The sequence below is a fragment of the Mobula hypostoma genome, chromosome 14 (genome assembly GCF_963921235.1).
Source record: "Mobula hypostoma chromosome 14, sMobHyp1.1, whole genome shotgun sequence".
NCBI classification, from domain to species: domain Eukaryota; kingdom Metazoa; phylum Chordata; class Chondrichthyes; order Myliobatiformes; family Myliobatidae; genus Mobula; species Mobula hypostoma.
In genome coordinates this window covers 35235720-35258757 of record NC_086110.1, presented here as the reverse complement: position 1 = coordinate 35258757, position 23038 = coordinate 35235720, and the positions used below count along the sequence as shown (strand labels likewise).

The 23038-nt window shown below is 38.7% G+C and overlaps 1 protein-coding gene across 1 annotated transcript in view; it reads right to left on the bottom strand.

Annotated features, from left to right (window-relative positions):
* itfg1 (integrin alpha FG-GAP repeat containing 1) overlaps positions 1–23038 on the bottom strand; it is a 266512-nt gene that overhangs the window by 89976 nt on the left and 153498 nt on the right. The window contains exons 11-12 of the mRNA XM_063066932.1: positions 15048–15198; positions 5589–5694 (exon numbers count right to left, since the gene is read on the bottom strand). Coding sequence (XP_062923002.1) covers positions 5589–5694; positions 15048–15198 — 257 coding nt within the window. The remainder of the gene's footprint in view (positions 1–5588; positions 5695–15047; positions 15199–23038) is intronic.

Here is a 23038-nt window from a genome sequence, read left to right as displayed (position 1 = left end):
CAGCATGGATTTACGAAGGGGAAATCGTGCTTTACTAATCTTCTGGAATTTTTTGAGGATGTAATTATGAAAATGGACAAGGGAGAGCCAGTGGATGTAGTGTACCTGGACCTTCAGAAAGCCTTTGATAAAGTCCCACATAGGAGATTAGTGGGCAAAATTAGGGCATATGGTATTGGGGGAAGAGTACTGACATGGACTGAAAATTGGCTGGCTGACAAGAAACAAAGAGTAGCGATTAACGGGTCCCTTTCGGAATGGCAGGCGGTGACCAGTGGGGTACTGCAGGGTTCAGTGCTGGGACCGCAGCTGTTTACAATATACATTAATGATTTAGATGAAGGGATGAAAGGTAACATCAGAAAATTTGCAGATGACACAAAGCTGGTTGGCAGTGTGAAATGTGAGGAGGATGTTATGAGAATGCAGGGTGACTTGGACAGGCTGGGTGAGTGGGCAGATGCAGTTTAATGTGGTTAAATGTGAGGTTATCCACTTTGGTCGTAAGAACAGGAAGGCAGATTATTATCTAAATGGTCAAGTCAGGAAAAGGGGAAGTACAACGAGATCTAGGTATTCTTGTACATCAGTCACTGAAAGCAAGCATGCAGGTACAGCAAGCAGTGAAGAAAGCTAATGGCATGCTGGCCTTCATAACAAAGGAACTGAGTATAGGAGCAAAGAGGTCCTTCTGCAGCTGTACAGGGCCCTGGTGAGACCACACCTAGAGTATTGTGTGCAGTTTTGGTCTCCAAATTTGAGGAAGGACATTCTTGCTATTGAGGGAGTGCAGCGTAGGTTCACAAGGTTAATTCCCGGGATGGCGGGACTGTCATATGTTGAAAGATTGGAGCGACTGGGCTTGTATGCTCTGGAACTTAGAAGGATGAGAGGGGATCTGATTGAAACATATAAGATTATAAAGGGATTGGACACACTGGAGGCAGGAAACATGTTCCTGCTGATGGGTGAGTCCAGAACCAGAGGCCACAGTTTAAGAATAAGGTGTAGGCCATTTAGAATGGAGTTGAGGAAAAACTTTTTCACCCAGAGAGTGGTGGATATGTGGAATGCTCTGCTCCAGAAGGCAGTGGAGGCCAAGTCTCTGGATGTTTTCAAGAAAGAGATGGATAGAGCTCTTAAAGATAGCAGAATCAAAGGTTATGGGGATAAGGCAGGAACTGGATACTGATTGTGGATGATCAGCCATGATCACAGTGAATGGCGGTGCTGGCTCGAAGGGCTGAATGGCCTACTCCTGCACATATTGTCTATTGTCTATGGCCCGGTAGCACTCACGTCGTCAGTGATGAAATGTTTGAGAGGTTGGTCATGAATAGATTGAACTCCTGTCTCAGCAAGGACCTGGACCTAGGAATAGGTCAACGGCAGATGTAATCTCAATGGCTCTCCACACAGCTTTAGACAACCTAGACAACACAAACACCTACGTCAGGATGCTGTTCATCGACAACAGCACAACATTTAGTACCATCATTCCCACAATCCTGATTGAGAAGTTGGAGAACCTGGGCCTCTGTACCTCCCTCTGCAATTGGATCCTTGACTTCCTAACCAGAAGACCACAGTTTATGCGTATTGGTAATAACATATCCTCCTCGCTGATGATCAACACTGGCGCACCTCAGGGGTGTGTGCTCAGCCCACTGCTCTACTCTCTATATACACATGACTGTGTGGCTAGACATAGCTCAAATACCATCTATAAATTTGCTGACAATACAACCACTGTTGGTAGAATCTCAGGTGGTGATGAAAGGGCGTACAGGAGTGAGATATGCCAACTGTGGAATGGTGCTGCAGCAACAACCTGACACTCAACGTCAGTAAGACTGAAGAGCTGATTGTGGACTTCAGGAAGGGCAAGATGTAGGAACAGATACCAATCCTCATAGAGGGGTCAGAAGTGGATAGAGTGAGCAGCTTCAAGATCCTGGGTGTCAAGATCTCTGAGGATCTAATATATTGATGTAGTCATAAAGAAGGCAAGACGGCAGCTATACTTTATTAGTAGTTTGAAGAGATTAGGTATGTCAACAAACACACTCAAAAACTTCTATAGACATACCGTGGAGAGCATTCTGACAGGCTGCATCACCATCTGGTATGGAGGGGCTACTGCACAGGACCAAAAGAACCTGCAGAAGGTTGTAAATCTAGTCAGCTCCATCTTGGGCACTAGCCTACAAAGTACCCAGGCCACCTTTAGGGAGCAGTGTCTCAGAAAGGCAGCGTCCATTATTAAGAACCTCCAGCATCCAGGGCATGCCCTTTTCTCACTGTTACCATCAGGTAGGAGGTATAAAAGCCTGAAGGCACACACTCAGTGATTCATAAACAGCTTCTTCCCCTCTGCTATCTGATTCCTAAATGGACATTGAAGCTTTGGACACTACCTCACTTTTTAAAAAATATACAGTATTTCTGTTTTTGCATGGTTTTTAAAATCTATTCAATATACGTAATTGATTTACTTGTTTATTTATTTTTTCAAATTTTATTTATTATTATTGTTATTTTTTTCTCTCTGCTAGATTATGTATTGCATTGAACTGCTGCTGCTATGTTTGACAAATTTCTTGTCACATGCTGGAGATAATAAACCTGATTCTGATTCTGTGCAAGTCTTGCACTGGTTTGTCCTCCCAAAGTGCAACACCTCACACTTGTCAACATAAAATTCCATCTGTTATTTTTCAGCCCATTTTCCCAGCTATTCAAGATCATACTGCAAATTTTAATCTGAAAATTTGCTGTCCCAGTTTACCACATTATCATCTAAATCATTAATACAGAAGTAACAACGGATCCAGTCAGACAGACAACCATCTAGTACCACTCTCTCATTTCTCCTGCTGAGTCAATGGATCCAGATGACTACTTCATCCTTAATGCTAAGTGACTTAACCTGCCGGAGCAGCCTCTCATGCAAGACTTGTCAAAGGCTTTGCTAAAGTCCACGCAGACAATGTCCACGGCCTTTCCTACATCAACCTTCTTGGTAAGAAAGAAGCTTGGGTCATGATGTTTCAATGTTTCTGGAAGTGAAACTGAATATATTAAATCAACTTTGTTGACTCGAATAACTCATAATAATATATAAAAAAAACCAGCAGTAGGCTGTTCAGTCATTTGAACCAACTCTGCCATTAAACGAGATGACCCTTGTTCTACCTCAAACACCATTTCTCAGCACTACCCCAGATTCTTTTTATTTGCAGAATAGCATTGATCTCTGTTTTAACGATTGAGCATTAATGATCGATAATTGATCCTCCACAGCACTCAGGGGAAAAGGATCCCAATGATTCACGTCCCATTGAGTGAAAAATAAATACAAGTTAAAATACCTTTTATTTTGATACTGTAACTGTCTGGTTCTAAGCTCAAACAGGTGTAACATTTTACTCTGAAAATTTTATATTGTCTCAAGAAGTCACCGTTCATTCTTCTAAACTTTAGAGAACAGAAGCATAGCCTACACAATCTCTTTTATATAACATATCTGCCATCCCAGAAATGGTTCTATTGAAACTTTGCCGCACTTTCTCTGTAGCAAGTACATTTCTCTTTAACTAAAGTGATGAAAATTGTACACAGTGCCCAAGAGGTAAGTTCACCATGGTCCGACAGAATTGTTTTAAAAGCTTCTGGCAATAAAGGGCAACATACCATTTATCTTTCTTACTGTATTTACACTTGCATGTTAGCTTTCAGTAATGTGTACAAAGACACCTTTGTCCTTTTGAATATCAATATTTTATACTCTCCATTTGAAAACAAAAAAAAGCAGAGTTTTTTAGGATTTTCTATTGAAGCAGATAACTTGTATTTTCACACTTTACTAAATTTGCTGTATTGTTAACCATTTATTCAGATTATTCATATCCCTGGGAAGCACCTTTTATCCTTAACTATCTATGCAATGCTAGGGAGGGTCTAACCACTACTCCTTGTAATTCAATGGCACTGGGGTCACCACTGACCAGAAACTCAACTGCATAAAGCATATAAATATCATGGCAACTAAGGCAGGCCAGAGGCTGGGTATGCAGTAGCAAATGACTAATCTCCTTATACCCAAGAACACTATCAGGAACAAACCAGAAGTGTGATGGAATACTCTCTTCTTGACTGAATGAGTACAGTGCCATCACACTCTAAAAGGCTTGACACTATCCACAACAAAGGACCATGTTTGAGTGACATTCCATCAACCACCACAGACAATCAGTTCCTCAACCATCTGTAAACAATAGTTGCAACTGTACCATCTGCATAAAGTACCATAATCATATGTCTACAATAATTAAACAACATCTCCCAAAACCTGTAACCTTTACCTCAACAAGGACAAAGATAGCAGGGAGATATGAACATTATCACATGCAGATTCTCTTCTAGAAGTTCTGATTTGGAAGTATGTCACTGGTCCTTCACTGTCACCAGTCAGTTGTGGAACTCTCTTCCTTTGAGCACCATGGGAGCACCCTCTCTAGAATGACTGTAGCAGTTTCAGGCAGCAGCTCACCAGATCATTGTCAAGGATAATTAGGAATGGGCTATAATTGCTGGCCTTGCTGGAGACACCACAAATGAATAAAAAAAAAAGAACAAATGGTATTTTTCTATGTTGCATCAAATTGAAATCATCAACAAAGCTGAATCAGATATTTTCAAAGTGCTGCCTACAAGTAATGCAAACACAAAGCATATATTCAAGATCTTCACGAATAGCAGTTTAAAATAACATATATAACATTCCCATCAGGCCACATCAAGGATTCAGGAATTGTTACAGCCTGAAACTACAAATTAATTTGTTCTCCAATTTCTTTGCAGTTTCTTTGATATACATGCAATGACTACTGTGAATTTACATAAATCTTCAAGAGTGTTAAGGTATCACAAACATTTTGAGTTGAAAAAAAGTCCATACTATTTCACTACAAGATGTTCTGAGGATCAAAAACTTGTGTGGCAAGGAAAATTATTTACTGTGAACGTTTTGCCTCTTACTGACTTGTCATAGAGTAATACTGTTCAGCACATGTAAATGGGGGGCAGAGAATCTTAAAGACCACCTGCATTATTAGAATTGGAGAAGGGTAACACCAGCTAATAGTTTATACTTATGGAAATTAGGCAAGATTTTACTAGAATGAATATACTTTAAAGTTTCCAAAGAATTTGTTAATATCTTAATTTTTAGGTCTATTAAAGGGTTTTTAATTTCAAGTACAGAGTTAGAAATATAATCATTTTTCTGTTTTCAAAAAATGTTACTATGGTATTTCAATGTGCTGCATATTAAGTGAAAACAGAAAAATGATTATATTTCAGCATTGCAATAATAAGTCTCAGTGAAAAGCAGTCCTGGGAATTGAAGATAACAACTTCATTATTTCAGCAAAACTACTTCTATGCTCCTTGGTTTCATTTGATTGCAATACTGATTGATCAACAATACTAAAATAAACCTTTAATTATCTATGAGCAGTTTCATTTTAATTTGATAACAACCAGTTTGATTTCAAAATTGTGCTGATGTGATCATTCTCACTTACCAATGACCTTAACAAAGTAAGCGTCAGCATCAAAGTTATTTCGCAAAGCGTGGATGGTGAATTCTGAATTTTCTTTTTCATTTAATACAAGCACATCCAAGATACCCTGCAATTAAAAAAATAGAAAATATTTGTTTTGCAGAAATAGTATCTTCTGACCCTATTGATTACAGTGTAAGCCATGGCTCACCATGTAGCATCTCCATGGGCTCTGAGTACACACCTGAGGACAAATATTTAGGCTGCATTTAGATGTTCTACTGAGCAAGTGCAGCTTTGTTGGAAGTTTCTGCATTTGGATGAATCATTGAACTGAGTTCCAAATTCCATCCCAAGTGAACACAAAATATCCTGTTGCATTATTTCTTGAGTGATATCTTGGCCAGCGCTTACATTCAACTAACATTACATACATGATTATCTGGTTATTTTCACATTGCTTTTTGTGGGTTGTTGCTGAATGAAAGTGGCTATGGTGTTCCCCGTTTTATATCTGAGACTTATCTGATGTGACTAGAGATAGACAGATAGATACTTCATTGATCCCAAAGGAAATTAGTGTCACAGTAGCATTACAAGTGCACAGGTATACAAATAATAGGAGAGGAGTAAGAAAGAATAAGAGATAAGTTACCTCAAACTGTCTAACAGGAAGGAGTCATCACTTCCCTGGCTATAGGTTGACTCATTATAAAGCTGAATGGCCGAGGGTAAGAATGACCTCATACAGCGCTCTCTGAAGCAGCACAGTTATCTTAGTCTATTACTAAAATTGTTCCCCTCTTCAGCCAAGGTGGCATGCACCAGAGGGTGAGAAACATTGTTCAGAATTGCAGGATTTTTCACCGAGTCCTTTATTCTACCACAGCCTCCAGTGTGTCCAGTTTGACTGCTATAACAGAGCCAGCCTTTCTAATCAGTTTATTTAGCCAGGTGGCATCAACCACATTGATGCCATTGCCCCAGCACACCACCACATTGAAGATTGTACTGGTGACAACAGACTGGTAGAACATGTGAAGGAGAGGCCTGCAAAGGACCTCAGTCTCCTCAGGAAGCAGAGGAGACGCTGGCCCTTCTTGTACGTACTCTCTATGTTAGTGCTCCACTAAAGTCTGTCACCCAGGCGCACCTCCAGGTACTTGAAAGTCCTTACCATCAACGGTATGGAGCAGTGCAGCTTAGTCTTCCTAAAGCCCATCACCATCTCCTTTGTCTTACTGATGTTGAGCTGCAGATGATTCAGCTTGCATCATTTGACAAAATCTGCTACCAGGGCCCTGTACTCACCCTCTCGTCCTTCCTTTATACACCCAACTATTGCAGAGACATCACAGAATTTCTGCAGATGACATGACTCAGTGTTGTATCTAAAGTCTGAGGTATGCATGGTAAACAGGAACAGTGCTGCTTGTAGCCATGTCTGACACACTGCTCTGAAACCGCACAAACTGTGGTCTGCCAGTCAGGTAGTTCATTATCCAGGATACAGTGGAAGTGCCAACCTGCATTGAATGGAGTTTTTTCCCCAATGAGGGCTGTATGATATTGAAGGCACTTGAGAAAAACAAAAACATGATCCTCACAATGCTGTCCTGTTTATCCAGATGGGAGTAGGCTCTGTTCAGCAGGTAGATGACAGCATCATTGATTCCAACGTACTCCTGGTAGGCAAACTGCAGGGGATCGAAGGCTGATCAGAACCGGAGTCGGAGGTGAGCCAGGACGAATCTCTTTATGGTCTTCAATGTTTGAGGTCAAAGCCTCTGGACGGAAGTCATTCAAGACTTTCAGTTGTCCCTTTTTGGATACTGGGACCACACGTTTTCCAAACAGTCAGGATCCTTTTCAGGCCGAGACTCAGACTGAAAATGTGCTGGAGAAGTCCACAGGAGGAGTAACACAAGAGGAACAATGTAAATGAAATTCATCCTTTCTCTTGTTACTAAATGCCTCCAGTATAAATGTGGTACTAACGTCTCTCAGATCAAAGAAATTATACTTTATAAAATACATATTCAAATTCTTCTGTAAATTATCCTTGTTCAACAATGAAGATTTATACTTTGAAGCTGAATAAACCAATCCATTCAAATGAAATATTTGAATATATTTCAAAATTCGGTACTATTTCTACTAACACTTGCTTTCATTGGCCATGCCTTATTGTAATGGTTGTGATCTGCCTCTTGGATCACTGCAGTCCTTTTGGTGAAGCACAGTGCTGTGTCAGGTATGTCATGTTGTTTTTCTTTCTCTGTTTGAAGGCAGTGGTAATGGCACAACTGAGTGGCTTGCTATTGGTATGGTTTGCTGACAATTTCATTTAACTTCATTAATACTTCTGTAGTGGAATATAAACTAGGTATTTTTCTGTCTTGAAATGTCCATTTCCCCAAGACAGAAATAGAACTCAAAACGTTTGTGAACACAGCTACACAGTTTTAATGCATTTGAAGCACTTGTAAACATTAAAGACAAATATTCTGTGATCTGAAGACAAATATATCTTTTACCATGAGGAATCAAAAACAATTACTTAATGCCTGGTACAGCTGTCTTTAATTTTATCAGCGCTAACAGAGTCTGAAATATGTTTCACTGAGAAACATAATGGCCTTAACTTTCTGGTTCCAAGGGCTTGAAAACTGTTCACAACACCTTTTAATATTCTACAAAAGTGCAACTTCGGATGTTCACACATGTACAGTGAAACACATAAACCCAGAGACTGCTGAAGGTGAGATTCTGTTCCTCCTCAAAGTATGCTGCTGCATTACTTACTGAGGCAAAGTTTGATGTAAACTTTACACAATACTTTTCTTATATTAAAAAAAAACCAATGTCGCTTACACAATACTTCTGGTCCTGAAAAATCAACTTTTTTAGATTATGAGAATACTCAGTCCTCTTTTATTGTCATTTAGAAATGCATACATGCATTGAGAAATGATACAATGTTCCTCCAGAGTGATATCACAGAAAAACAGGACAAACCAAAGACTGACACTGACAGAACCACATAATTATAACATATAGTTACAGCAGTGCAAAGCAATACCATAATTTGATAAAGAACAGACCATGGGCACGGTAAAAAAAAGTCTCAAGTCCCGATCGACTGCCGAGTCCCCGATAGTAGGCAGCAAAAGGGAGAAACTCCCTGCCATAAACCTCCAGGCACCGACAACTTGCCAATGTATTGGAAGCACCCGACCGCAGCCGACACTGAGTCCGTCCATCCAAAAACTTCGAGCCTCCGACCAGCCCCTCCGATAGAACCTCCCGAGCGCCATCCTCTGCCAAGCGCCTTTGACCTTGCCCCGGCCGCCGAAACAAGCAAAGCCGAGGATTCGGGGCCTTCTGCTCCGGAGATTCTGGTTACCACACAGTAGCAGCGGCAGCGATGCGGGCATTTCAGAAGTTTCTCCAGATGTTCCTCCGTACTCTCACGTCTGTCTCCATCAAATCAGGATTGTGCAAGGTACCCTACTTGACAGGTTACAGATATCATTCACCGGAGAGGCCGCGCGCACTGCATCGCGCCGCCATCTTCTCCTCCTTCTCCTTGCAGGAATGGGTCTAATTTACCACAATTATTATTTTTAATGTTATTCTGAAAAAAGTATCTATTAATTTATACTTTTTACTGAACCCAAGAGCATGTTGCAATAACTTTCAACTTAATAACATTAAAACATGAAAGATTGTTTTTTTCTTTGGTTTGTGATCAGATTGCAATCTGATTGTTTGCTTAGGCACTAGAATCAGATTTAACATCACTAGCATATGTTGTAAAATTTGTTAACTCTGCGGCAGCAGTAGAGTGCAATATTTGATGAATACAGAAAAAAAAGAATTACTGCAAGTATATATATCTATAGTAAATAGATAAATTATTATAAGTAGTGGAAAAAAACAGAAATTAAAAAATAGCAGTGAGATAGTGTTCATGGATTCAATGTCCACTTAGAAATTGGATGGCAAAGGGGAAGAAGATATTCCTGAATTGCTGAGTGTGTGCCTTCAAGCTTCTGTACCTCCTTCCTGATGATAACAATAAGAAGAGGGCATGTCCTTGGTGATGGGGGTCCTTGATCATGGAAGCCACTCTTCTGAGGCACTGTTCCTTGAAGATGTCTTGGATACTATGGAGGCTAGTACCCATGATGGAGCTGACTAATTTTACAACACTCTGCAGCTTTTTATGATTCTATGCAGTAGTCCTTCAATACCAGACGGTGATGCAGCCTGTCAGAATACTCTCCACGGTATAACTGCAGAAGTTTTTGGGTGTTTTAAGTGACAAACCAAGTCTCCTCAAATTCCTGATGAAATATAGCCGCTGTCTTGCCTTCTTTATAACTGCACGGATATGTTGGAACCGGGTTAGATCCTCAGAGATTATTATCACCCAGGAAGTTGAAATTGCTCACTGTCTCTACTTCTGATCACTCTTTGAGAATTGGTTTGTATTCCCTCGTCTTACCCTTGCTGAAGTCCTGAATCAGCTCGTTGGTCTTACTGACATTGAGTGCAAGGTTGTTATTGTGACACCACTCAACTAGCTGGTATATCTTGCTCCTGTACACCCTCTTGTCACCATTTGAGTTTCTGCCAACAGTGGCTGTATCATCAGCATACTTATAGATGGCAATTGAGCTATGACTAGCCACACCGATGTTGGTATAAAGAGAGTAAAGTAATGGGCTAAACACACATCCCTGAGGTGCGCCAGTGTTGACCATCAGCGGGAGGGGCTGTTATTACTAATCTGCACAGATTGTGTTCTTCCAGTTAGGAAGTTGAGGATCCAGTTGCAGAGGGAGGTAGAGAGGCCCAAGTTCTGTAGCTTTTCGATCAAGACTGTAGGAATGATGGTGTTAAATGCTGAGCTATAGTCAATGAACAGCATCCTGAAATAGGTACTTGTATTGTCCAAGTGATCCTAGGCCCCGTGGAGAAGTTCTGATATCTCACTTGCTGTAGACCTATTGGGGCAACAGGCAAATTGCAGTGGGTCCAGGTCCTTGCTGAAGCAGGAGTTGATTCTAGCCATGGCCAACCTCTCAAAGCATTTCATCATCATAGATGCGAGTGCTACTGGCCAAGATTCGTTAAGGCAGGCTACATAGCTCTAAGAATCATAGAAAACCTACAGCACAATACAGGCCCTTGGGCCCACATTTCTGTGCCAAACATGTACTTACTTTAGAAATTACCTAGGGTTACGCATAGTCCTCTATTTTTCTAAGCTCCATGTACCTATCCAGGAGTCTCTTAAAAGACCTCATCGTATCCGCCTCCACCAGTGTCGCTGGCAACCCATTCCAATTACTCACCACTTTCTGCGTAAAAAACTTACCCCTGACATCTCTTCTGTACCTACTTCCAAGTACCTTAAAACTGTGCCCTCTTGTGTTAACCATTTCAGCCCTGGGAAAAAGCTATCCACACAATCAATGCCTTTCATCATCTTATACACCTCTATCAGGTGACCGCTCATCCTCCATCACTCCAAGGAGAAAAGTTCACTCAACCTATTCTCATAAGGCATGCTCCCCACTCCAGGCAACATCCTTGTAAATCTCTTTTGCACCCGTTCTATAGTTTCCACATCCTTCCAGTAGTGAGGTGCTCTTCTTGGGAACTGGTATAATTGTTGCCCTTTTGAAGCAGGAGAGTACTTCTGACCACAGCAGTGAGAGATTGAAAATGTTTTTGAAAACCCCTGCCAGTTGGTTGGCACAAGTTTTCAGAGCCTTACCCTTGCAAGGGTTCACCTCCTGAAAAGACAGCCTGGCGTCGGTCTCCAAGACAAAGATTACAAGGTCACCAGGTGCAGCAGGGATCCTCACAGCTATAGTTTTATTCTCCCTCTCAAAGTGAGCAGAAAAGGCATTAAGCTCATCTGGTGGTGAAGCACTGCTGGCATTCATGATGTTGGGTTTGGCTTTGTACAAAGTAATGTCCTGCAAACCCTGCCAGAATTGACATGTATCGAATGTCGCCTCCAACCTTACTCGGAATTGTTTCTTGGCTCTTGAAATAGCCCTCTGCAAGTCATACTTGGTTTTCTTGTACAGCCATGGGTCGCCAGACTTAAATGGCACAGATCTAACCCTCAACAGACCACAAATGCTCTGGTTCATCCACGGCTTTTGGTTTGTGAACATACAGCAAACTTTTGTAGACTCACACTCATCCACACAGGTTTTAATGAAATTGATGACAACTGCAGTGTACTCATCCAGACTCAAAGATGAATCGCTGAATACAGTCCAGTCCACTGATTCAAAGCAGTCCTGTAAGCACTTCTGTGCTTCCCTTGTCCATACCGTCTTGGTCCTTATTACTGGTGTGGCAGACTTCAGTCTTCGCCTGTACTCAGGGAGTAGAAGTACAGCAGGTGATCAGACTTTCCAAAGTGTGAACGTGCTATAGCTCTTGGTAGTGTAACAGTGGTCCAGTGTGATGTTTCCTCTAGTACTACAAGCGATTTGTTGGTAATAATTATTCAGTTACTTTTTTAAGCTGGTTGGTTAAAATCCCCCAAATGATGGAGAAGGCATCAGGATGTGTTGTCTCATGCCCATTGATCACATCGCTCAGTTCGTCTAGAACCTGACTTACATTGGCCTCTGGTGGGATGTACACTGCTACCAAAATGATCGTTGAATTCACCCATGGCAGGTAAAATGGCCGGCACTTAATCACGTGGTATTCCAAATCTGGTGAACTGGAGTGGGAGAGCACCGTCGTGTTTTTACACCATGAGGAATTGATCATGAAGCAAGCAATAAGAATCGCTGCATCAAGAGGTTAAACAACATCCCACGAAACAAAAGACGCAAGCGGTTCTAATGTCCCACTGATACAATACCCTAGCTCTGACATCTTCAATTTTATTTACCAGGGACTGCATGTTTGCCAGCAAAATAATTGGTATAGGGAGTCGAAAACATTGTTTTTTTTAAATGCCCCATTAGCCCACTGTGACGTCCTTGTTTTCACTGCTGTCTTAAGGGGCAGTCTGCTGGCCACAGACCGGTTACCTTGCTAAAACAGTGGATTCTAATTAATTGGGCCATTGGCTAATCGGGACAGCCGTTTAGTTGGGAAAACTCTTATAGAACAAAAACTAGTTGTGAAAGTAGCCAGGATTTCCTTTGTTTATTTGGGACACTATGCCACTTAATTGGGACAGGAGATTGCTGTCAAACAGCTTCTAACTGGTGTCAATCGTGTGCACTTCCGTGGCCATTAGACACTACACCGTGCTCTGAGTGAACAGTTTTAAAATGGCATCAGTTGTGTGTGGTTGTGTTCAAAAAGCAGTGATTTTTGTCACCGATAGTTGGTGAGAAGTAAGTAGTAAGACAATACAGAACTATTTTGCTCACAATGCTTTCAAACATTCATGCTCGGAATGGCTGGGAGTGAAAATGAAACAATTTCACTATTTCAACAAGTTAGAAACTATGAAGAATTTGAAGGATGCAAACAAACGCATTGTATGAAAACAGTACACTATCTATCCAAGGAGGAGAACATCTCTGGTGACGAGACTAGTCGTGAGCATTCTGGGGCAGCTCACTCAACTTTAGTCTCCACCCTGACACTTAGCACTCACCTGCAGCTCCAAGTAGCTGCATGTGACAGCAACCATACCCTGGTACACGTTTTCATTGGAGAACCCACATAATTGGGCCAAAATGTACTGTCCTGATGCGTGCCAATTAACCAGAATCCACGTAATCAAATTGACTGAATGTCACAAATCTTGATAAAGATGACACTAGGTAGTAAGTAGCAGGCCAGGCAGCATCTCTAGGAAGAGGTACAGTCGACGTTTCAGGCCGAGACCCTTCGTCCTGACGAAGGGTCTCGGCCTGAAACGTCGACTGTACCTCTTCCTAGAGATGCTGCCTGGCCTGCTGCGTTCACCAGCAACTTTGATGTGTGTTGCTTGAATTTCCAGCATCTGCAGAATTCCTGTTGTTTGACTAGGTAGTAACTTGGGTCAGAAAATAAGTAGTCCAGGCCATAGAGCCCATTGAATATTTGTGGGAAGTATTTATGAGGTCTACACAAGACCAGAAAATTTAGGCCACTGAAGAGTTAAATATTCATATGGATAATATTTTTTGGTTGATTATACACTTCAATAATTAAAATTATTGGAGCAATGCTAATTTTCATACCAACACTTGAATCAATAGCTAAGGTGCTTGAAACCATCTTAAATGGGAAGAATGTAAAGTTTTATAGTAGATGAAGTATTTGTTTCTTAGCTTCACGACTACCAGTTGCAATAACTACATTAATAAACTATGGCTGTGAAGTCTAGTTGCTATTTAAGGTATCAATAAACAATTCAATAAAATATTGCTAAAATTGAAAATATCCTTTTTCATCACTATAGACTTAACTTTCATCACATTTTATATGTAGAGGTTGCTTACGTGCTGCTGACAGAGCAAACATTCATTCTTTTCAATGGTCTTTTTATTGCTTGCTTAAAATTTTGATAGCTTTGTGCATTTAAAAGTTGGTTTCAATTCCCACCATTTATTAATAGTGGAAATCACATGGGTTATATTAGCGATTGCCAAAATTTCTAACGTTATATTTCAAAGGAATTCATGAATAAGAAAATGGCTTATCTCTGAATCATCAATTGTTGCCTGCAATCTCAATGAATTATGACTCTCAGACATATCTCCAGCATTAGTTACCTTTCCTAAGTGAGTAAAGTTTCAAATTTATTCAGCTGTAAGTTTCTAAATTAAGCTTTAAAAGATTCTTCCGCAAATTAGCTTTCTTTTCTCAATAATTAACTACTAAACTACATTACTGAACATAAAGTATACAAGATTATCAAGGTGACAGCACAATATATAAGGAGAAGATTTATTCATGCGCCATGTTAAGATGTCAGCTACCAACACAAAATAAATATGACAGGAAATAGCACATTTCCCCAATTAATCTCCTACAAGTTCCATGGATGTTGGTTCTATCTTCTGTAAAAGCTCTAGTAAAGAACGCATTTAAATGGAAATAATGTGTATAAGGATTTTTCAAAAATTATTTTACATTAAAGTACCAGAACAGGTAAATCAGATGTAAATAACATTAAAGCCAAATCTAATTTTGTCTTTACCAGCAGAAAAATATATGTCTTTTCTAGCAAGCATCAGCAGACAACACTCTGTGGCTTGGCTGACTTTTCCAATTTGCCAGCTTATTTTATCTGGCTATGCTTGCAAGGAACTGCACAAAACATACTCCAGGGATTGAATCCAAACACTTCTTTAGCCGGTAGAAACCATTAATAAATGGGGACATGAACCAAATATCTGTGAAATTCCCAAACCAAGCACTCGTGGAAAGCTTGATGAGAATTCAAATTAACAATGAGTAAAAATTTTTCAATAAACACAGTAATGAACTTACATCTTCATAAATGTCAAAGAAGGTCGCCATAACAGCATTCTTGATATGGTTTAAATCAGACAATTCCCAGAGGACCCTGAACATTCGGCCTACCGGCTTGCAACTTGCATCACTGCATGGAACATTTTCCAGAAGAAAAGCTTGTTTGTTGCTGTAAAAAGAATTGAGATCTTTAGAGGTTTTTATTTAAAGCAAAGCACAATTTGTTAGTTGAATGTAGAATTTACAGAGGCAATGTAACTCTGAATTGAGCATTATTAAATTAGTTGGAGAACTACAAATACAACTCACCTGATTTTTCTTTCTTGACAAAGCAAAATCAGTCCCTCTAACTTGATCTAAATTGTACTGGTGAGCTCCATAAGTAACTATCTGATATACAGCATCAGGTAGTGATCCAGAAGTTAAATTCCTTTGCATTGTTGATCTCAGAAGAGAACTAGCTGTTGAACAGTGTGACATCTTTTCGTCATTCCCAAATCGGAAACACTGCTCTCCCAGTGACCTTGCTAGCTTTGCTGAATCTGAGGTAGCTTTCTGTTGTAGATTCCTACCTAACAGGATTTAATTTTAGATTGCTCAAACTGTTTGATGCCTTGCCCAATGAAATATCAAAATCAGTTACTTTGTTACTCTGGGTTATCTTGAATACAGCTCCAGAGATGAAATGACATCCCCAAAGATGGCGTTGTTTTAAAAAAAAATGTATAATGATTCCACCATCAAAATAAAAAAGAGCAATCTTACATCACTCCCATACCACCTGTAATTTTTTTCTGTATTTGTATCTAATATAGTCTGTTAATACTGTTGGATATTGGCTGAAGCATGATGAATCAGGTATGTTCTTTGTCTAGGATGTTATCAGTCCTGTTGAATACCATTTTGAACATCGATTTAAATAACAGGTGTAGAAATTATTGGAAGTTTGGAGGCAACTTTAGCAGATTATTACATCTTTACCTCTCAATTTTGTTTCTTCTAGCTAACTCTTAAGCCACCAAATTCTTCAAAGAAAAATAGATTAACATAAAGAAAGCAGATCAAAAGCTGCAGTTATTTTATACATGCAAGCTTGTTTACAACCTACTACACAATTTCAAAGAGATAACAATCCATCTGTTCCTAATCGCAGAAGCTTTCAAAATGCAAATGCATTTCCAATGAAGGATTACAGATTACTTATTACTTCCTTTCAGATAAGCCATAGTTCCAAACAGAATTCTTCCAAAATCTGTAATTTCCTGAAAAATCTAAATTGATATTACAGCCTTCCTAAGCTTTCATAATTTATTTCTGTCAGGAGTGACCAGTTTGTATCATGATGGAAGATGTGCAAAAATATCTCATCACAGATAAGCAGATCACTAGGAGGGGGTCCTAACCTTTTAATTGCTTTTAAAACACATTTTGGAGGACTAACTATAATCACACACCATCTGGCTTTTTCATTTCTGTCAGTGACAACTTCAAGGTACAGGATGATGTCACACAGTACGCCTAATAATTAAAGTGTTTGGGCTATAATTACAAACACTGTTATTAACCCTTCATAAACTCCAGATGCCCAGAAAGCCAGCTTAGACTTTGTTAGAAATAAAACAATATGATTTACAGAACATCAATAATGAATACTTTCAGCAACATTTATATTACTCTCCAAGATCTATTTATTTAAAAAGGATGGAACTAAACCTGATTTCAAAAAACTATTATATAGCACTTAGTGCAAGAGTACATTTTATTAACTTCTTACCATATTATTAATTTGCCAAATCTAGAGACATTAGAACTGTACTCAGCATTCTACAAAATGCTGTAACACCAGCAACCTGTGACAATTCACTCATTTCTCTCCTTCCCCAGCTGAAGTTTGCCAAGAATTGAATGTTGCTTTTCAGAAGATAGCATGATTATGACTGAGACAATGACAAGTTCACAACAGAGAATGCAAATTTAAATTATTTAAGATTTCAAAAGACTGACTGGGGGGTGGGAGTGGGTGAACAAAAATGTAACATAATTTATTGTGAAAATTTCACCTGAACTATGACATGAAGTAGAGAAAGCTCTATATTCAAAACAGCAGTATTAAAGATTTATGTAACTGCAACATTGTTATGATTATAACATGGACTGTAGACTTTTTCAGTCTTAAAGTTTTTATATTCTGTGTTTTCACCTGTTCGTTCTCGTTTTTTTGTGCAGGGGAAGGGAGGTTTGGGGGTTGATATTCTTGTTGCATTTTGCGCGGGGGGGTTGGGGGGGTCAATGTTCTTGATGCATTTCATGTAGGGTGGGGTTTTGGGGTTGCTTTTCTTGTGTTTTTGTTAGTTTTTTTGAATGGGGAGAAGAGTTTGGGAGTTGATGTTCTTGTTGCCATTTTGTTAAGTTTGTTGTATGGGGGAGGGGTGGTTTGGGGGTCAATGTTCTTGATGTGCTTGTGCGAGGGAGGGGTGTTTGGGAGTCAATGTTCTTGTTCAGTTTTGTGTAGGGGAGGGGGGGATCGATATTCTTGATGCATTTTGTGTGGGGGAGGGTGATTTGGGGGCCAATGTTCTTGGTGTGCGTGCGTGTGTGTGTGGGAATGGGGGGAGGTGTTGCCATTCTTTTTTTGCATAGGGTTTGCTCTCGAAGATTTCCATGGTTTTCTTAGTTTCATGGCTATCTGAAGAAGATGAATCTCAGAGTTGTATGCTACATACATACTTTGTTAATAAATGAACCTTTGAAGCTTCTTGAATCTTTGATTTATATTAGTAACTTTTCCTTTATGTTATTTTTTTTTAAATAAAAAGTTTCCTGAAGTGGTCCAAGTATCAATTTTATAGATTTAGACCTAAATGATTTCTTCATGAAAATTACCTCCTCAAACAATCCCATTTGACTCTCATCTGCAGTGCTAAGACTTATGAAATGAAAGATAATGGAATCAACCCTTTCTTGGGTGTATTCACTTCTCACAGCCCAATTCTTCAATATTTAAAGCTATCAAGATATTTGCAAAAAAATCCTTAGGGGTTGGAGTTGGAGGGAGAAGCAAGCTTTTACTAGCTTTGAATCCAGTTCCTCACAAAGTAACAAACTACCTTTAAAAAAATAAGAATTATACAAGTAACGATGAAATGCCAATTGGCCCAACCACTCCTTTAATCTTTAGTCATTCATGATTGGTCCTTATCCTATGTTATATACCACATCTCTTTTAACCCCCTTCCACTATTCAACATTTATATATTTAATCAAAAGTTTCTCCCGGTTATTGCTTGAAATCTCTTGGATTTCATTTTATAAACACACATCTCTTCCTCAAAGCTCCTTCAATGGCTGGAAACTGTGCATCACCCACCTTTACTCTATGGGTAATTTTGAAATTAAATGGAACATTTAACATTGTAGACAAAGAACTCTATCTGCTACATTTTTGGTCATTCCATCAAACCCTCGTAGATGTTACTTTGGTTCTTCAAATGATTTATGACCCACTCTTTTTGCAGAATTCTGCGAACTTTGACTGTACTTCCAAGTTAAAATCAATCATGTATAATAGTAACAAAATGATTCCCTACAGAACACTGTACAGCAATACTGTCCATTTCCATTACTCTGAAACAGTCATGGTTCCTCTGCTTAAACCACCTCTATGAACTTTTCTAAAATCCCTTCAAAGATTTTTAAAAATAAATAAATACAGCATTGAAATGTATACTTTTATTCAATCAATCTCTCCATTTCCCCTTAAACTAGTTTATAAGCCCTACCCCAACACAGTGCAGGAATTTTGCAATTCCTTTTCTTCATTATTTCCACCAGGGTGTTTTCCTCTGGCTTCCCCTACTGCATTAATATTCCTTTCAATCCTAACAGATTATTCTTCTGTACCACCAGCATAACATCGCCAATTTATGCCAGCATTTCCCTTTAGTGCTCACCACCCAATTCATTCTGATTCACTCTGACTGATCCAAAATCCATATTCCTTTTCCATCTGATGTTTCTTTTTCCTATATCCTTTCAATTGTGATGTACATCATCATCATGTACCTCAAAGAATCAGCGAACTCTTCTCTTCCACCAAAACAATCACCTGTATTTCTTCTACCCAAAACACAATTTCTAGCTCTCACCTTTATAAATCACCTTTCTTGGTTTCTTCACATTCTGCCCTAAATTTGCTGCCGACAGTCTTTGTCCAACTTGCTTTCTCAGAGATATCCACATATTTTTGTGCTGCTGATACCTTGGGTTTATATATCTTGAATGGGAATTCTGGGAGTCCCTATTTTATCAAGAATTCTCATCTATAGATCAAATAAAAGTAAATATGGCATGCAGCCAAACAATTAAGTTGATTGCACATAATGTTTGATTGAGAGACTTTGGACAAATAGATGTGATTAATGTTAGATACTAAAAGTGTTTTTAAAAAGAGGAATTTTATTGGCTAAATATCAGTTCTTAAATCACTGAGGCTAGATTTACTGATATCATCAACTGTCAATATTAAGAACATCAAAACATTACCATTTGCCATAGTCCATTCAATTCAGGCTGATTACCAGCTAAATTTAGAAATTACTGTTATGACTGAATCACAAATCAAATAATTCCATCAAACCAATTTCCAGTAGTGCAGATTGGGCAACTTCACACTGAAATACCTCAACCAACTCTAAATGGCCACAGACAAATTACAGCAGTTAAACAGCTGGAACTTGTAAACAGCAATGCCGTAATCTTGTGTTTAGTTTATTGAAGGACAGCTTTTCTTCTCTTCAAAATGTTAAAATACTCAGATGGGGGAGAAGTGCCATTGGCTTATCATTTCATCTTAATTACTGCACTTCTGAGAAAGTACCACCTTCTCAATAGCTAACTGGTTCATCAGTTTAGATTTCTATAATCAAGTCTCTGGATTGGACTTGAGTCCTGAACCTTCCTTTCAACTAACAGCGGATTCACTTTTTATTAAAGCACAAACTAAGTCTATTTATTTAATATTAATTATATTACAGAACTAAAATGCATATTTAGCTCACAAATGAGAGGAAATCTGCAGATGCTGGAAATCAAATAACACACACAAAATGCTGGAGGAACTCAGCAGGTCAGGCAGTATATATGGAAAAAGAGTACAGTCAATGCTTCAGGCTGAGATCCTTCAGCAGGGCTAACCGTACTCTTTTCCATAGATGCTGCCTGGTCTGCTGAGTTCCTCCAGTATTTTGTGTGTGATGTATATTTAACTGACTAGTTAAACTAGCCAAGCTGTTGACAGTTGGATCGTCAAGCTGGTATTTAGAGGACGACAGTCGTTAAACCCCAGGTGAGTAATTGACTCTTTTCCCTTCTCCTCCTCTCATGAAGCATGTATATGAAATCAAAACGTAGGAGTACTGGCAAAGCTGACACTTATTTGCTGAACTACAGAGTCAGGCTTTCAATTCAACTTTCAATTTCTGCGGTTCTATATTTTTATCCATTTTCTGACTCTTGACCTAGTATCAGGCAATTCACGTATATTTCAGTGGAATAGAAACACAGGGTTATAGTACCAATTAGAACTGGTTGATGGTCTGTCAACACTTTTCCTTTGTTTTTTACAATCGGCATTTAATTGATTTATAGGCGTCATATGAGCTAAATAATTTTCAGCATGTTGGTGGATTTTTAAAATTCTGATATGCAATTGTGAACTCTAAACACAAAATCCCATATCCCCCGATACGACCTGGAGCAGCACGTATATGAAAATTCAGAAGAACAAATGTAACAATGAAAACACTAGAATAGAAGCCATTATTTCTCATTCTCTGGTATAGACCATAAAGGTAAGAACAGAGCAAGGCAAACATGCTTTCACTGACTGAATGACAGTTGGGTGCATTGCAGAAAGATCTTGTAGTTCAATACAGGCAGCAAAAACAGGAGAAATAGCTTATCTTTTGTTTTACAATTACTTAGAAGTTATTAGTGACTTCAATCAGAACAATTTTGTTTCTGTGTTAGGGCTGGAACCATGCAAGAAAGATTCAAAACATTGTTGAGAGTAAGAGAGGCAAGAATTTACAAGAACATAAATGTTGAAAAACTTTGGAGAGGAAAGATATTCAGGCATGTGGGTCAAGGATTTTTGAGTCAAGGGCTGATGATAATGACGATGATGAAAGATTTGGAGCAGATGTACCTAGTCCTAATGAATAAATATAGAATGGTTGGAGCAGAAAATTTTCATCGTTTTGAGATTTTTGAAGTCTAAATAAGCTTAAAGTTGTTCTGTGACACAGAAAAGATTTAAGATTTTCCTTGTGATAGGGTCTTTTAAGAGATTCCTGGATAGGCACATGAGCTTAGAAAAATAGAGGGCTATGAGTAATAGAGGGCTAGGTAATTTCCAAAGTAAGTTCATGTTTGGCACAGCATTGTGGGTCGAAGGGCCTGTATTATGCTGTAGTTTTTCTATGTGTCTAGTTTCCATCTTAGCAATGGATTATTATAATGTGTGATTCTTTTTGACATCTGAGAACACCAAAAAAAGGTCCAAGGACGCAAAATGGAACTGATTTTTAAGAGCTACCATTTCTGAAGCGAATATGTCCCAGCACAAGAGCTTACAGTCTTCTTTCCTTGCAAATATTAGAACCAAACCAAATGCAAAAAAAAAAGCCTGGTTGATTAATTTTACTGCATTGATATTGCTTGTGGCAAGAAGGTTGAATGACTTGCTTCAATTAATAGAAGCTTTGCAAAAACAGCTAACCAGTTCTCAGCTATGATCATTTGACATGTTGCTATGATTCCTGGGGAGAAACATCTTCACTTCAATCTGTTTCTTAGATATGCTTCCTATTCTGGCAAGGAAGCACTGGAAATTTGTGAAACAGGCAGCGGTAATTGTAGCTCAGTGCCTTTCAAGACACAGTCTATGAATTCAATGAATACATTAAATCATATATAAAGCTTTTTAATTCAACAGCACAGTAAAAAAAAGTAGGTAAATGCAGTAATACATTTTTAGTAGATTCCACATTATTAAACTGTAATGCACTTGGATCTAATTGATCAATTAAAAACAGAACATTATTTTTGAAAATTCTTTCCGTTACTAGTGACTAAAACTTAAGACATTAATTTAATTAAGGCAAAGCATTAAATTCATAACTACTTTGTTACTGAGTTATGTAGAATGTTGGAAACTACTGTAATCTCAAATTTCTAGACAGTTTTCAAATAAAATTTATAATCATTAAGTGACTTCTTTAATAACAAGATGTAACCTTGTATTCAGATAGGAAGTCAAATACCTAGCTAAAAATCCACCAATTTATTTTTAAAAACAGGTCAAAAATTGAAGGTCAACAGCACACCTTCCTTGGGGAGAAGGGAGGAAGAGTTTGGATTGTAGGGAGGAAGATGTGCTTCATCAACCGACATATTTTGCTCTGAATGTAGCCATGCTTTTACTTATACAAAAGGTGAGAAAGCTACTAAAGAAATCTGCATAAAGTGATGTCACATTTTCTCAGGTATTCTTTCACTTCTAACTGGTAGATAATTCAGAATAAATTATAATTATTAACATTGACAATGTCCCTTTGAAACCAATGGGAAAAATTTTGGGTATGCAGATTTATATAAAGCTAGCAAAAGAGACAAAATAAAGGATTGAGATTTATAGGCAAAATTAAAGAATGACAAAGACTAATCCCAAGCTGTATCAGTTAACATGCTCCCTAACCCAATCCTTTAACACATTATTTCAAAGTCATACAAATATCAGATACACACATTCTATTACCATATCTGACTTAACCATTTCATCCCTAACATAGCATAATTGAACTATATAGGAGTCCATATCAAGTCTTGCTTCAGTTGTCCTGATATCCCTGGTGTGTGGCATTTATAAGCCTACCTTGTATAAGGACATGTACGATTTGGAGGTGGTATTCATACTGGGTTTTCCATTTTTCATGTTAAGCATGAGTAAT